Raw genomic sequence first — 18,617 nt, forward strand, 5'->3', positions numbered from 1 at the left:
GGTTAAATTTACATAAAATCACATCCCTACCCAAACCCAACTCTAACCCTAACGCCAGGCGACATATAAAAAAATTTATCAGAAAAAAATTGTATAAACCAATATATAAAGTAACATTCTAATGCAAGCACCAAATCTAACCCTAAACCGAAGCGACAATGGTTTAAAAATAGGAAAAAGGAGTTGAGTAACCAATACGTGATAATCACACGAAAACAGGAATTCGTATACGTTCACGAAAAAACACCGAAATTCGTGATAATATCACCAAAAAAATAATCAAAAATTTGATGTGACTATATCACGAAACCTCGTGAGAATGGGTAGTGTATTTCGCTTTTGTATATGCTATCCAGTTTATGGAACTTGAAACTAGCCCAGGCTTTCCCGTGAGGTCTATAATACCTGGAGAATGCTTCTGTTAGCATTTCCATTCATCTCAATGGCAGCAGCTCAGCTGTACACAACTTAAAAACTGCAATTTTTTCTCACAGGCACTTAGCTCCGCAACCAGGGGTTTTAAAGTTCATTACCTAAGCCATACACGTAACGTGACTAAGTTCTCTTCCCCAATTCTCTTCACTACAACTATCTTGAGCTGTAGGGCAAAACATAGCAAACAATTAATATGGTCACGTTAACCAGCCAAACTTTAACCCTTTGCTTGCATCTACAGTATGTACCAAAAATGCAACCTGATCTCACAAAAGAGTCACGCATTATTTGCTCAGTTTTGCATTTCTTTTCTGTGTCAGTTTCACGTATTAGTAACTCAACTTTTTTTCCTATTTTCTTACAATTGTTGCTTCAGTTTGGGGTTAGAACAACTTTCTGTTACATAAAATGACATCCTTACCCAAACCCAACTCTAAACCTAATGTCAGGCGACAATGGTTTAAAAAGCATATGAAAAAATAGTATAAAGCAATACTTAAAGTGACATCCTAACGCAAACAGCAAATCTTACCCCAAACCGAAGCGACAATTGTTTAAAAATAGGAAAAACATTTGAGTAACCAATACGTGAAACTGACACGGAAAAGAATGTGACAATGCCACGCAAAACTGAGCAAAATAATGCGTGACTATTTCACAGAAATTTGTGAGATCATGTTGAAAAAATGCCAACAGAGAACCAGAGTAAAAACAAAGAAACCTTTTAATGTTACAAACCAATGATTTCCACTTAACTGCAAGTGTTCCATGAACTATGAGCCATTCGGCAGAGTGCTTACAATAACAGTTCACAGTCAAAATCAGCATTCATGTCTGTATGTGAATCACTTAACTTAGATGACCTTAGAGTGTGTCTCTTTATGACATCACTACCCATTTTGGGAGAAGTCATCCAGTCTTATCAGACACACATCCCTATTCTCATGAGGTCATAAGCTATCAGTTCCAGGTCGGCAGCCAAACAGTGATGTGCTGATGATACTGCCCCTGAATTCCTTTGAGAAATAAATGAATAAATGACTTAATAAAAATGGATCAGTTATCACCAAGTTTTATCTTGTTGGGTAAATATGACAGACATGTGCTGGATGATTGGTAAGGCGATTATTATGCTTATCTTGTTTTGATTAAATACAGTTCAACCATCCACAAACCACCAACCCTGCACTTCAAACAAAACAAGGTCAGAGAGAGGGAGAGAATATATAGACAGAGAGAGAAAAAAGGAAGGAGCCTTATTAGGAATATTTTTTATCTCTTGTTGTGTGTGGTCCCTGTGATTAATAGAGTTGAAACATGTCCTTTGGCTCCACAAGGACTAAGCCGTTCTGCCTACAGGAAAAAGATCCTTTAGTGTGTCTTTGTGTTTAAATACTGTATATTTACATAACAGGTCAGTCCAAAAAACACAATATAGAACAAAAGAATCATTAATTTACACAGACTTTTATTATATTTCTGAAAGGCTCAAAGCATTATATATCTTACTGTGTGTTTAAATTGTGATTCGTCAAACTGTAAAGGGTGACATTACAGCTGCTCAGCAGCTAAGGGTCATTAAACTGAGAGATAAATGGCTTTTTACTTCTCAAAGTGCTGACCAGGAGATTCTGAATATGCACACTGTCTAAGTGAGAACAACAACAGCCCACTAGCCATCACCTTTGACCACTGAGCTCAGTGAGATTACATGTTGACCTTGGTATGCTGGGTAACCTAAAATGCTGAGTCATATGTTATTGGATTATAAACAGGTAAAAAAGCCAAAGCAACTTTAATGCAAACAATGCATAAGAAAGTAGAAAGAATGACTTTAGGACACTAATCCATTTGGCTAGTGAGTTAATTATCTCTCACAGTAATGGCAAATTGCAATTTATACACATTTTACAAGGCAGCTAATTCAAATAAATTTGTATGATCTCATATTAAATATATTTAGTCTGACGTTGGCCAGTTGACAAAGTGGGGTTTCATTCATGTTTTTTTCTGGATAAATATATATGAAATTTCCATCATGTAAAATAGGGACATTTTCCTCTGATATCAGGTTGCTCGTTAGGGCTGCATAGCAATGAATTGCGACTAATCGGTTGCAGAATAGTTTTCGTTTTATATATGTGCAAACTGGGGATAATAACTCTGTATATACAAGTACACATACATGCACGTATACGTTTAAGAAATATTTACACGTGTATATACATTTTATATTTATATATAATTTATATTATATTATATTATATTATATTATATTATATATATATATATATATATATATATATATATATATATATATATATATATATATATATATATATATATATATATATATATATATATATATGAATACTTAATATATAAATATATATATATATATATATATATATATATATATATTTTATTATAAATGCATGCGCATTTATTTTTACTAAATTATTATGCACAGTACATATATATTATGTAAACAAAAACTTTTATTCTGCAAACGATTAGTTGCGATTAATCGCTATGCATCCCTATTGCTCATACACATTCTATTAGCCTACATGAGCTATACTATAAAATAAAATAATTTTGAACAGTATGATCTTACAACTTATTAAAAATACCCATCTAAATGTCCATTATTAATCAAACAGGACCACACTAACTAAACACACACCTTAATGAAAATTCCTTAGAATATGAAAAATCCGAGATTTTTTTCAATTTTGTTAATTGTATTACTTCACATATTATTAAACTATATTTATATGAAACAAATACACATCTGTGCCTGTGTCCGATATTAGGCGAGTTCTATATCATTTACGCCAGTAACACCACAGCAGTCCCTGACTAGACAGCACATATACAGCCCTAATCCTTAAATAGAGATGAGCTGCATGAAATGGCAACCCCATCCAGAAAGCCTTTAATTTTGTCTGGGTATCAGACTGTGGGGTCATCAGGTCACATATGCCTCATCATATAATGGGTAAAGTGATGAACAGAGCAATGGAAAATGGATCAGATGTGTCCAAATCTGCTCCTTATGTTCCATGTCCTCTTGCTTTGACATTTATGGTTTTGAGCTCTTAGGATTTAAGAATGGCAATAAGTGGAAAAATGTAAAAGCTGTGAATCTACAGTAAAACGTTACAGAAAGTAAATCATTACATATTGGCTACAACACAAGTTTTATGTATACAGTATTAATTTAAATTGTATTTATCATAAAATTAATATCAGTAAAGAAAGATGAAACTATTTTCAAAAGTATTAGTATGGATCACTGAGAATCATACAGTAGATCTAGTTTGATTAGAAATATCATCAATACAGTTCAATCACAGCAGGTTATTCATATTTGTTAGTGCCTGGAAATGCCTTTACATTTCACTACAATAATATTTGCAGCTAGGTATCTGTAAAGCCTGAATACACTGATATAAAAGTTTAAACAGATACAGCTGACAGACAATCTTTAGGATTTTACAAGCATCTCCCCAGAGAGCAACTTGAAAAGAAGCTTGCCAAGTGTAAAGTATTTTACAAGACTTCATTGCCTGTGTCTTTCAAAATGTGTTTACAATAGAATAAGGATGACACATGTCTCTGTGTCACTGTGGAGTATTGTTTTTGTGTGTTATGTGTTGTAAAATTCATTGAAGGCTGTGCCAAGGGCAGTCACTACATTAAACTGCATTAAAAACTTCAGGACCAGCTATACAATAAATCTAGTAACAATTGGCATGTTTACCATATTGGAAAAAGGCTGATAAGTTCAATCAGGTGTTTTTAAATATGGAAACATCTAAAACTTTTTGGGAGGGGGTCCTTGAGGACCAGGATTGGGAAGCACTGCTTTAGAGCATACTGCAGTTTCATATTGCATGTCACTTAAGTGATTTATCGATTGAGGTTAATAGTTGCATCTTCAGCAGACAGCAGGGAATTTGTGTGTTTGCATGGACCCAGAATAGCTTCGATCACATGGACACTGCCATCCAAACTTTACACCTAAATATGTACACTAGCACACAAATACTGTGGAGAATGTAATTCTCATTATACTTGACATATAAGGTGCAGAAATACAGCATCTGTTCCACATTACTTTCACTTTTGTGACATGGTTTCTGTACATAACCCTGTTAATTTTTATTTAGTGCTTATTTGATAATGCAAAAGTTATTTGCAGAACAGAAGAGAACCCTGTTGTCAAAATGGAAATAAAACTCAGATTTGTTTACATTAAATAAAATATATGCAGCTGGTTTATTTGTTTTTGTTTATTGTATCTTTTTCTTCTATTTAGGGAACAAAATAATTAAAACAATGGATAGAGTTTGTTTGTAGTTATGAGTTGGAAAAAAATAGAAAACCTGAAGGAGATTGGCTCCTTTTGTTGGCTCAAAGTTCATAAGCTGAAGTGATTTCCCTGTTTTATTAATTAGTTACATTCATTGACTGTAAAAAAAGATGGACGACGCCTGTTCGCTCTCTTCCATTGGTGAAAAGTGAAGCCGCCAGTGTCCCGATATGGGGCTGACCTCTTGGGTCTTGAGTCTGCGCAGTAGCGATTTCGGGACCAGTCATGCGCAGTAGTGAGCAGGAAGTGAAGCCGCGAAATCAAAACCCCGCCCTCGCTCTCGTAGAATGCGCATATCACACGATATCACAGCTGTCAATCATGACTTGACACCACTGTTTTTATATCATTAAATAACTAACTAAACACAAACCTATTTTAAAAACAAATATTTGAATGTACATCAACGGACAAAACTACAGTGAATGACAGAAACCAGCTTCGGAAAAAAGATAATTGAAGTGTAATTCATTTTTTTTTTTTTGGTCTCAAGTCCCATTGAACAACATTTGGAGGCGGGGTTTATGACCTATACTGGGACCAGTCACTGGGGGGCGATCGCGACGTTTTGGCTTCACTTTTCAGGACTTGTGTGGCACGCTTGGTTACATTAGGTACCACTAGCTATATTTTAACTAATTGCAAAAGCTGAATAATCAATCAAAGCCTGATTAATTCATCTTGAAAGTAATTCTTATAATCATTTGTTGCACACAAATTGTGTGATTGAAAAAAGTATGAAGGCATTTAGGCTTAACTAACTTAACCAATGTGAAAAAACTGAGAACAACTGATATTGTTGATGAGCAGAATATCATCTTCAAAGCATTAATAATAAAGTATTGTCAAACACATCTATCACACCTAAACCACATTAGCAGTCCTGCAGGAAGACATTACTCGTTTTTCTAAGGACTTCACATTCTTTATTAAATTAGGTTTAAATAGCTCTAAAGGACCTTGGTTGTGTATTTGTCAGTTTGTACATTCAACAACCCCTTGAGGACAACCAGCCTACATTGAGTTGAGTAGATAATTTGCAAGCCAAATCTACGGTTACAATGTACAGTGGACCATTAAACATGAAACCCATATTTAACCGTTCATGACTGAAAAATCATGAGCATTATATAAACACATTTTTGAGAAGGTGGTATTCTGCCTTCATTGCTAAAAACACTCCAAAAAGCAGAAATTCATGTATAGTTTCAGCAAATGAGGCAATGAAAACGGCAATAACACATGATGGACATTGACCACGTAAAGACATCTGTGGTAGCACATCAGCTCTGAATGTGTGTCAGCGGAACAGACAGGAAGAAAAGCATACACAATGGAAGTACATGACGAGAGATAGAAAGTAAGAAGATGTGAACAGATGTGCCATTGCTCAGAGTGTCAGTTGTGATTAGAAAATAAATAAAACAAGCTAGGTCTAAGGGCTGTGTGCATATTGTGTGTTGGCGAACTATGCTTATCCAATTACACACCAAATGCAGCCCAAACCTCTGACCCCCTCTGTGCTCAACTCAATTACCCTCCCTGACAGAATCACAGCTAGACAGAACCACAGCAAATCTATGCTAACAAGACAGCCTAACAGCATCTATTAGTCCAAGTCCCCAAGTAAGTCCACTGATAGGCCATCTTGGTAATTGCCCTGGGCAGGCATTTTTTACAGTATAGATAATAAATAATAAGCCTCAATCTACAGTAATAAAGAAAAATTTAAATCTCAAACTGTTTGTACATTTAAAACATACTTTTATAGCAACATACATTTTTAACGTAAATTTAGGCTGTCCCAGTTACTATGAATGCACTTTCTAAACAATCAAACGAATTCTATCAAAACAGGTATTTTACAAAAAGCTCTTTTAAAGGATTAGTCCATTTTCTTAAAAAAAATAAATCCAGATAATTTACTTACCACCATCTCATGCAAAATGTTGATGTTTTTCTTTCAGTCGAGAAGAAATTATGTTTTTTGAGGAAAACATTCCAGGATTTTTGTCATTTTAATGTACCTTAATGGACCCCAACACTTATTTGAATGCAGTTTCAAATTGCAGTTTCATCAGAGTTTCAAAGGACTCTAAATGATCCCAAACGAGGCATAGGGGTCTTATCTAGCAAAATAATTGTCATTTTTGACAAGAACAATAAAAAATATGCACTTTTAAACCACAACTTCTCGTCTAACTCCGGCTGAGTGACGCGCCAGCGCGACCTCACGTAATTGTGTAATGCCGTGGAAAGGTCACGTGTTACATGAAACGCACATTTGCGGACCATTTTAAACAATAAACTGACACAAAGACACTTGTAACAATACACTCATAGTCATATGTGGCTACGCTACACACTAATTAGTATCATTCGACATACAACAACGTCGGAACGGTCTTCTTTCTCCACACTGTAAACACTGGGGCGTCCTCCATGACCTCTTGACGTGATGACATATTGCGTGAGGTCGCGCTGGCGCGTCACATGACCGGAGATAGACGAGAAGTTGTGGTTTAAAAGTGCATTTTTTTCCTGTCAAAAATGACAATCATTTCGCTAAATAAACCCTTATGCCTCGTTTGGGATTATTTAGAGTAGGCATGGGCTGGTTATTGGTTTCAAGGTATACAGAGGTTTTAAACAGTCAAAGTTTCAAAACCACTAAAATATTCTGTGATACCGTCTCCAATGTATGAGATGTGTTTATACAAATTCATTAAATCATAAAATCATGTGATTGATTTGATGTTTACATTTAATATACATTACAAAATAGGCTCCAGACTAACTTTTTTCACTAGGAGCACAGTGGCCCCCAACTGAAAATTTTAGGGGCCCAACCAGAAAATTTAGGGGCACATACCGTAAATCAACATGCTAACCAAATATTCACATTTCTACTAAGTAATACCCTGTATTACTAATAAATACTTTGATGATAGATGCAAAAAAGTACAATGTGCTTTTTTAAATTCAGTGTCACATCACAAAAAAAGGTCAAATTTACTAGTCACACATGAATGGATGTAAAATTCAGTGGCACACTCTCAAATTTTGGTGGCAAAATGCCACCATTTGGTGGCAGTCTGGAGCCCTGAAATATTATACTTTTTTTTTTAAAGCATATTATAATTTAAAGGCTTTATTTTTACCTGGCATTTGAAAATAACACATTTTAGTGTTGCAATGGCAATACCGCAACATCGTGAAACCGTGGTTATCATACTGCCAGAATCTTAAACCGGCCCATGCCTAGTTTAGAGTCCATTGAAACCCCGTTGAAACTGCAATTTAAAACTGCATTAAAACTGTTACATGTTGGGGTCCATTAAAATGAGAAAAATCCTGGAATGTTTTCCTTATGTTTCAAAACATAATTTCTTCTCAACTGAACAAAGAAAGACATCAACATTTTGGATGTCATGGATGTCATATGGTTACAATTTGTCCCATTCATATTTTTATAAGTGTTTTTTCTCCAACCTCTTATACCATATCTGATTTGTTCTTTTTGTGTAATGTGTATCTGAAAGGCTTATGTACCTGTAGGTAAGACATGTTGTCTCTAGCACAAATAAACTAAATTCCCATGTAACTTACCATAAGCAGTTGACAGGTTTCATTTTCCCTTAGCTGACATGATTGTTTCATTCATAAGCATAATGGATTGGAAAGCAAAGATAGGCTTTGGAAACAGAGGCAAAATCTCCAGTGTCAAGCTCGCACTATTCTTTGGATAACTCAACCAGCACACAACAACAGAGATCGAGCAAGCTTTTGATTCAAGGCCAACTGAGAATAATGCAGAAGAAACTTCACTTGAACGTTGGTCATTTTTGCCTGTAAAAAATGCTTGAAAAAACAAGCTAAATTCAAGAAACAACATTACATGTGATATATATCACATTCTGTCATCTTAATAACAATGTAATAAACAGCTCACCTCTTCATCCGGTGAAAGGAGTTGATCATTACCTGGCCTGATACAACCCCTACATCATGTTGTGACACTGACACAGTCTCTACTGTACATGCCTCTATTGGTGCCACAATGTCCCTTATGCATAATGCACTCAGGTTTCTCACTTCAACACCAAACTAACTAGCTTTTTTATCATTACACAACTTAACAATCACAATGAAACATTGCTATCCCAGATTTAAATCATGTTTTTGACACTGAATAACAGCGCTATACTACCTGTATCTGATTGAATACATTGTTAATGTTACAACCTCTAACCTTTTCATTCCACCATCATCATGTCAAAGCATCTAACAGCAGCCAAAGGCCATTACTCGAAATGGCAAATGGATTCGTTTCACTGTGGCTTCAATTCAACCATGACCTCTGGCTCTTTAAGGTACATGTACATTGTTCTAAGAGAATCAATCATTGTAAATGCTGAAGACTGTGACACCATAAATGTCAAACAATATCTTACTCTGGTTTGTCCTTTGGTGTGTTTCTGGTGTTACATAAATTATTCGACAAATCTTTTAAAAGGTTTGCAGTGCTACATGTCCATCATATCGACCCATCCGCATGGTTAACAAAAACCGCTTTAAGTCTAATTAATTATAATTTCATTTCTTTAATATTAAGAGTGGAGTAATATGGGCTTTCTAACTATAATTTCATAATATATATTTTCACCTATTTAGTTAAATAGCTCTTATTACTAGGGGTGTCAACAATAATGGATTCGGCGATGCATCGCAATGCATGTATGCACGATTCAGCATCGATGGAGCAAGGTGCCATAATCGATTATGTCACTGTTTATTTTCTGGCCTCGAGTGAACAATAAAGTTGTGAAGTTTCAATTACTTCCGGGGGCATAACAACAACAATCAAGATGGCTGAAGCAGAGAGAGATGACCGCGATAGACGGGTAAATAAAAACGCACCATTTTCCATGGAAAATATGGGCACATTTCGGATTCTACGAAGTTAATGGGAAACTAGACAAGACTTGCGCCGTGTATAAAATTCTCATTTCAGGTATATAATTGTCATTTTCTTAAAGCTGCTAAGCTTCTGTTTTTGTTGAGAATAGTTGCACTTGACTTTACTACTTGACTGATGAAAAATTTGCCTTGTTGTGTACAGTAGAATTCTGATGCATCGCAATGCATTGTAGAATCGAATTGAATTGAATCGTTACCTGGTGAATCAGAACTGAATCGAATTGTGAGGGCAGTGACAATGCACACCCCTATTTATTACCACTCCTTAATTACAATTACAAATATTGTTTAGTTTCTGCCTTATTCATATTGAAATGTTTTTCCTCTGTGATGATAAAAAAGGTCATGTCTCATAGAGGCCAGGCATCTGAAAATAATGGAACCAGAGAAGAAAAGCTTTATTTGATATTATTTGATTAATAAATCATTCTGATATAATTACTACTAAAGTAATTAAAACTTTGATTTAAATGCTCCTTCTGTAGAAAGTTGCAGAGGCATAAAAAAAAAATATTGATCGTAAGCGACCAACTATTACAGCAAGTTTAATAAGTATGATAGGAAAGGTTAAGGAGTATAAAGCTGTTCAGAAGTCTGACGGCTTTTTTTCTTTTCAGCAGCAGGGCTCTGTGTTGAGAAATTGTGATTATCATACCAGAAGACTCATAATTTACTGCCTGACATTTATATTAAACATTTAATTGATGCCTCTGTGTTTTGGCCTTTAGATGTAAATTTTTTACCAATCACGTTTAATGAATTCATCAGTAAGCTAAGCGAATCACGGATGAGGGTATTACCACAAAGTTCAATAAAGTAAGATGGGAAGTTCAGTCTGTTTACTGACTGTCTGATGAATAGTGCATACAAAAATGTCAGGTGTTGATTTGATTGGCTAGCTTTATGCACCTCAAATTTTATGGGCTAGTTAAATGCACCTTTTTAGGCACAGGATTAGTAAAAAGTATGGTTCAGAGATTAGGTTCAAGCCACCACAATAAAACTTAAAATTGATGTTTCCTTCCAGTTTCTTCCAGTAACCAGCACATCAAGAGAACAAAAATGTTTAGGTATAGTGTGATCACTGATACACACTGACCCAAATTTTGGACAGAGAAAACACAATGCCATATTTTCTTAGTGTACTCCATAACGTGTGGAAAAATAAAAATATTCCTATGGGACAGTGTGTGTGCATGTCCACCACTTTGTTCAGTCGCCAGACTAGTACAGTATGTCTTTTGGCAGTCCGCCAAAATTAAAGTGAGCACACAAACACAGACATGCAGAGATACATACAAGCAAACACAGAAGAACACAGGCTCTGGGTATTTTTTATAAAATACACAAATATACCAAATAGAAAGAAATTCATTCTATTACAAAAAATCTATCAAATGATAATATCAGTTTTAATAAGTAGAAATTGCTTCATTGTGAAATCAACAAACAGCCACCACTTCACAATCCCAGCACAAAATCTACACTACATCTAAATGTTGCCATGGCAACCATCAGCCCCATCCTATTTCATCTGTCCTCCCTCGTTTTCTGTGGACGGCACAGAATCAGTCTGAAAATCAGCAGTCATCATCATTGCACTTGTCAAAAATCAAAGACAAGCTCAGATGGATTCAGATTCACATCTGCAGCTAAAAGCGGCACATTAAGCAAGCACAAACAGTACACCCAAAGTTTAATATGGACATTAATGGTATAGACAAAAATTGAAGCTGTACAAATGTGTATACATTCATAAGCTGGGCCAATATAGTATGATACCTGGAGATTCGCTGTTAATATAAGACATATGCTACCTTATGCTATGTGGTGCAGTTCTACATTTATACTACACCTGTTTAAAACATGCAGCTACGCCCTATAGGATATATGGTGGGTTATTTTTGTGTATTGACAGATGTAATTCTGCCACAGGATTGTTTATTGCCCTAAGTTATGATGCTAAGCCATGCTTAATATTCGTTAAATGGACACACACACACAAAACACACAAACACAACAGTATGTGTACAACAGGAGGATAATTTGACTTAACTATTCCCAGATGAACATAATTAAAGCATTAGGTTATGAGACTGGTGGTAACAGAGCTCACAGACTGAGGTTTGCATACAAACTCGCATACAAAGTGAAAGCTGTCAAATAGAAGTTATAATGACAAGAAAATGCTGACACATGCAGATACAAAATGCAACCCTGCTTACAGTAGTAAACCGCTGATGCAAGTCAGTGACATAACTATACTGCAAGTGCTCAGGCCCCAATGCAAATATTGTGAAGCTCCCATGGGGTAGGATAATATTCATTGTGCATTTGCGCTGGCTCCAAAGGGGATACATGTGCTATCCCCTGCGGGATCTGTCAGACCCCGGTATTTAATCTCTGTTGGCTACAAACAGACACTGGGAGGGTCTCTCAATGACAGGCTTTACAGTGCTGTTTTTAAGATGTGTATAGGAAAAAACTGGGACATGGAGATTCAATGTGATGGTGGTTTATACAACTCTAGAATGTTTGCCAAAAAAATTAAGAACCCTTATATTATCTCTATGCAGACTGCTCAGAAACAGACCATATGTGCACTCAGCATGAGACTAATGATAGACAGAGCATAAGCTTTACAGTCAAATAGTTGTGAATAGTTGATGTGAAATAGTATGTGTGTGTGCTTGTGTGTGTGTGTGTGTGTGCGTGTGTGTGCGTGTATCATGTCCAGTAAAAATGATAATCCATTATTAAATAAAGCTCTTCTGTAGCGAAGTAAGGCATTATAGCTATTTACTGCTCCCCTAAGGGCATTCATGGCATCATGAAAAGGATTATGGCTTGGTGTGCAAGAAGACGGCATTCCACTGCATGTCAAAGGACTTATTAAGAGCTGCTAGCCCAGGGTTTTCATGGGTCAGCTATAAACATAATAAAAACCATAAGCCATAAAAGTGTAATCTATTTGTGGATAAACTATCTAAATTAAGAGGTGAGCAAAGCTAAGATTTTTAGCAGAAGCCATTTAAAGTAGCAGCAAAAGATTATGTTTAGGTCTACATAAAATAAATCAGTGCTTGTGTGGCAACTTAATCTTCTCCTCAGGGATGCACACAACCACAAAACGGTCTGCATTTTGGATGCGAAAAATTGACAATAAATTTCTCAATCCACTGCACACTTCTTCACAGAAAATCTACAGTAGCTATGAACTAATGAAAGGAAGTAACTACTTTCATAACCAAATAATATAATTAAAATAATACCTTAACCAGGCTTTAGATTTCTACCAACCTTGGCAGTGCTTTTAAAATGCATTAATGCTGTGCAAGTAAATATACTGAAACAACACATGGCCAATAAATAAACACACAGTGTGGCAGGCTGGCAGCATTACACAAACACACACTTATCTCAGAATTACATGGGAACCTAAAACATCACAATTGCTTCCCTAATTTAACACTGTGATATATTGTCGTCTCCATCACCAATGGATCTAACACTCCACACAAGTGTGCTATTCATTCTGTCTTAGCATATGTTCAATTAGTGTCTAGGGGACCATATGCTGCGAGTTTATCTTTTCAGAGTAAACACAGACACAAATACAAGGAAATTTCTGAACAGACTGAATCAAATGAGCATTTTATGTGCTTGCATTGACTTGTTAGGATCTAAATAATTGTGCAGAAGCTATAGCAGAAGCCAATAAAATCCAAGACGAATCCTTGGTGGCTTATTAAAGTCTTACTTAACTATAGACAACTACACTAGCATTTGATTATGTGGCGTGTCTTGGAAAAGTGATCTGAGGTCAAAACTATTCGCTCGAAATGACTTGTGAACACATGCTGATGAAGCCATTAATTATTCTAGTTCGTATTTACCGGAGAGAACAATGCAGAGTCATTTATTAGGTGTGACAGAGAGAATTTACAGTGCATGACTTTGTGAGAACGTGGATGGATAAGTGGTTTTTGTAAAGATTTGGTTGTGTCGTATTATGAACATATCACAAAATTATACATTATACAACTGCCCCATCTTCGCATGTTGGCCTAACCTATTCAAAAAGATGAATAATGCTAAATTCATTAAAGAAAGAATTGAGTAATGAGCCCATGTTTACAGATTATTTGAGCTCATAATAACCATTTGGCAAATTATGTCAGAAAATATCTTTAGAAATTAATAGCTACTATATTGAATTATAATTTAAGGTTACTATTATCAGTTAAAAATAAATTAATTTGCATGAGGAAACAGGTCGGTCCAGGGTCACATTTAAAATACTGTAGTTGTCCATCTGGAAAATCATTTAGTTATTTTACATTCCAATTAGAGCTGTCACGATTATGAAATTTTGCTGACGGTTAATTGTCTGCCATTTTGACGATTAATTGTCTGATTTTTGTTTTGACATTTAATTCTCATAAATTTTTTTGTTTGTTCATGAAATATTTTTCACACATTGTTTTGATTATTTAAATAAAAATTTTTGCAAGGTTTATCTGGCAGTAAATATTATAATGCATATTTAAAAGTAATCTGATACAGTCTTGTTTATTCAGGCGCTGCAGCTCCCCCTTGTGTTTTTTTAGAGAGATGTGCAATCATTGCGGTGATCGGAAATCATCCCGATGAGGTCAAACAATTGCGAGGAAACAATTATTTAATCATTGTGACAGACCTAATTCCAATTGCTGAGAACAAGAGTATTGAAATACTTTGAAGAGATATGTTTTTTCAAAGGGAAAACCCATTGATTCTCACTACACATTCAGTACCTAAACTTAAACGCCAATGATCAGCTCAGAGCACTACCTTGTTGTAAATCTAGAGAAATCCCAGTGCTACTTCAGCAAATCTCTCTTATTAAATCCCTATGATGAATTGCAACAAATTAATAAGAATCTGATTCAGGGTCATAACATTCAGACACCCACCCTTTTCTTCTCACACGTACACAGAAACACTCGAACACTAGTTATTTGAAACTTTCAGCACACCCACCCATTCAGAAAAAACAGTCAGGTATAAATTATCTGACTAGAATCTGATGTTGAACTGTGGATATGATGTGGTTTGATAGTATTTCCTGTACTAACCAATCAATGATAGACTCAGTGATCCCAGAAAGCCATTAGAAAACAGGGTGTGCCCTGTGTGTCTAAAATCGGTCAGTAGCTATTGATTTTGAAAACCAGATTAGAACATAGTTCCCGTCATCAACCACCCACCCCACCACCTCCATATACAGTACCTTCACCAAAGGACATAGATTTGGTTTGACCATTAGAGGACACATGTTTTCATTATTCATTGTATGAATTTTAAAGGGTTGAACCTAGAGATGCACCGATATATCGTCCAATAATCGGTATCAGACAATAAAAGCAATCTTTCACACTATTGGCTATTAGCAGATCATTTAAAAACATCTGATGGTCATGGCCGATATATCCTCTCAATTAAAAAAAGAACAGGGAATGAATTTGAGCTATAGAGCTATTTGTGTATAGAAAATGTAAAAAAAAAATCATCACTATTTTAATGTTCAATATTAATGATAATATATGAATGAATTCCATTCAGAAAATATAATCTTCAGAATATAGTTAATGCAAGTTATTATAACCACAAAACTATCAGTATGGGTAGGTATCAGTCTGAATAATCGGCTACCTTTAAAAAAAAATCATAGCTGTGCATCTCAAGTTGTGCTAGTTATTGAGGAAAACCTCCTCCCACCCTCCAGGAAGCTAACCCTATGCCTTTACCCCAAAGTCCATACTATCAGCAGCAGTACCCTGTATTGTTCTCGTTCTAAGTACATTGATGCTATTAATGTTATTAATGGCTCTCATCTTAAATCTTTGTATTATTGGGTTATCTTAAACTTACCCTACAACCTGATTTAGGGCACACCACGTGGTTTAGGCACATATTGAAGCAAGACTTACACCTTACCTTATTAGAGTATGGTGGCCTGGCAAGATTTATTCCGTCCCTGATCATTTTGTCTCTGATCATAATCTTCAGCTTTAATTTGGGGTAGACCTCCAGCTCCTTGCGGTTCCCCAGCGTCAGATTCCTATGCGCCCCCATGTACCCCACGTTGCGCCTGGCTCTGTCACTGCTTTGCTCAGTCCATGACTTGGAGCCCCGCAGCCTGGACTCGTACTGCTCCGCTATACGACTCGGGTACACGGGTGACACCGGGGCCATCGGCTCCAAGGTAAAATAAAGCCCAGTCGCAGTTTCCTTATCGTCGTCTTTTAACCTTTTCACCGCATCGTGAATCCGCTGCCGGTGGTGCGGTATAAAAACACCTATGGCATCCAAGTCTGGATCTCCTATCTGTTTGCAAACTTCCAAGTCGTCGTATCCGTTATCCACAAAAGCTTCGACATACTGGCATAGCTGAAGGGTTTTCAGCCATTCGTAGACGATGTTGGGTCCGTTGGTCATCATTCTGAATGTAGTTTAAAGCTCAGATCTGTAAAGGTGCGTTTACCTTTGTGAGCAGGTGACTGACACTTCCAGGCGCGTGCGCGTTACGCTAATTTTCCAATAAATCGAGACTCATCTTCTTTTAGTATTTTAATGCGCGTATCACCCCCGTTGTAACGTTAATACTACGTCTGTTTGCTTTGAATGTGAGTAAAATGATGTTATTCCTTTTCATGGGGTATCTGGTCGCAGCGGAGAAAACACTTGGAGACCAATGGTAACTTATCCATGAGAGACAACAAAGCACGTTTGGTGTAAAATGAGTTCATAAAGGTTATACAGCTGAATTTGGCATTTATTAACAATGCCAATTTTGTTGAGACCGTCCAACTTGGCACTGCCGTTAACACTTACGTTTAAAGAGCCATTCGCCGGTACCGCTTTCCTCCGGTCAGCTTCAAAAGTGACTGTACTGAGTCATCCACCCACACTACATTTTCCCCGTTTAATTCAACTGTTCAGGCAGCAGTGCCAAAAAAGCGTAAATATTACGCACCGCGTGGATATCCAACGGTCTTGACGCTCCTTTCACGAGCCCACCGTCCTTCCACGTCTCCGTCAGCGCGGCTTGAAGCCAACACTTTTTTCTCTCTGGAGACAAATAAAACCGCGTCTCTCCGGTTTGGAGACGAGCACATGTGGTTTCAGAGTTCTTGCCACTATTTGCTGTGCAGTCTATCGCGTTGGCGGCGTGTCGGCGGAGCAAAAGATCGGTTTCCTTAACCGGGCGACGGTTGATGAGCAGGCGCGCTTCAAATCTGGCCACGCGCTGTCAAACTGTCAGTTTGCCGGAGTTTGAGGTAACGTAAAGTCACTGCGAACTGATGCACTAGCAAGCCGTTTCCTGCAATAAACACGCATAATTTTTAATCGGTTTAGGCTAAAACTTTATGACTTTTTGACAAAGCGGAGAAAGCTGAAGGTGCACGCGTGTTGTGGTTTTGAGGTAACAGAAGCCGTGGTGACGGTGTGCTGTCAGTCTCGCGCCTCTGTGCTGCTGCCTGCTGTGTTGTGCTAGAAGGGGATTTAAATGAGAAGCGCTCATGTGTCTACTCTACTGTGCTCTTTATGTTGCAGTCTAATGGCGACCCCTGCTGTAAGATCAGGTAAAAACAGCGATTCAAAAGATATGTTGTGATCGAACTGCGCTTTGCGCAGATGGATTGCGTTATGACGTCAAAGTCCCGCGATAGAGCACAGCTTTAGAATTGTCTCGCGGAATTCTGACGTTAAATGCCGATCCTTCTACGCAGCGCCGCATGAAGGCGAATGCATTGCTGATTAGTGTGCAATGCTTTGAAAAAGAATGTAGTCTATAAGGACTGTTATTAGTAATAACATAAAAATGTTTAAACACAGAGGTCATTAAGTACTGTAGGGAGTCTTACTGTCTATTTCCATATATTGTGCAAAAAACTTAAATAAAAATACGTTATGTTAATACAGTGTATTTCCTAATAATACCATGCATATTTCATAATTCTGTGTTTCTGTAGCACAATTGGTAAAGCAAAGTGTAAGCAACAGAAAATCAAGAGTTTGGTCCATGAATAGGCTATACATAGGCTAAAAGCCTATGATAAAAATACTGATTAAAAAAATTGTTCACTTCACTTAAGTCACTCTGCCAAATGCATAAATGTAACTTTTTTTACTTGTACTTCTTTCCTATTATTTATATATTTATAGGAAATTTTCTCTCTCTGCTCACCGAACGGGTCAACCTGGCAAATGTTGTACACTTTAGCTTTAATCCTGTTACTAATAAAAAACAAAATAAAAATCTTTTTTATAATGAACATTATCTATATTCTTAATTGTTGTGTGAACAGGCATAAATAGTCATTGGCAAGTTTAGACTGTAGTTTTTAAGGATTAACTTAAAAAGGATTAGCAGGTTTACCAGCAATTCACCTTGTCCTGCAACTTCTTTTACAGCATAACATAACATCTTCCTTAAAAATCTTTCAGGCTCAGAGTTGATGCTTAGTATTCATAAATACTTGGTAAAAATCTCAAAATCATAGCCAGCACTGCTAAAAAAGGAATACATTTGCTCAGAAGATTCAGTACAAACAAATAATTAATAAACAACTATTACAAAACATAAGAGTAACATCACACAATATTAAGAATCAATTGTAAACTTCGGAAATGTGTTATTTTTATGTTTTTGAGCATATTTAAACATCCTTCATGTGAAATATTGTATGCAAGGCACTTAAAAAAAATGGTGATAAATAGCAAACAATCATATGGGGAACCATTTTTAGTGCTATATAGCACCTATAAAGCACCTACA

The 18,617-nt window shown here is 36.4% G+C and overlaps 1 protein-coding gene across 1 annotated transcript in view; it reads right to left on the reverse strand.

The window, feature by feature from the left end:
• Positions 1-17,336, reverse strand: part of sash1a (SAM and SH3 domain containing 1a) — a 321,640-nt gene extending 304,304 nt beyond the window's left edge. Inside the window, 1 exon segment of the mRNA XM_055186831.2 lies at positions 15,773-17,336. Within this exon segment, the coding sequence (XP_055042806.2) occupies positions 15,773-16,276 (504 nt within the window). The 5' untranslated portion in view covers positions 16,277-17,336.
• Between the last annotated feature and the right edge of the window lie 1,281 nt (positions 17,337-18,617).

Source organism: Misgurnus anguillicaudatus, chromosome 18 (genome assembly GCF_027580225.2).
Source record: "Misgurnus anguillicaudatus chromosome 18, ASM2758022v2, whole genome shotgun sequence".
Taxonomy (NCBI): domain Eukaryota; kingdom Metazoa; phylum Chordata; class Actinopteri; order Cypriniformes; family Cobitidae; genus Misgurnus; species Misgurnus anguillicaudatus.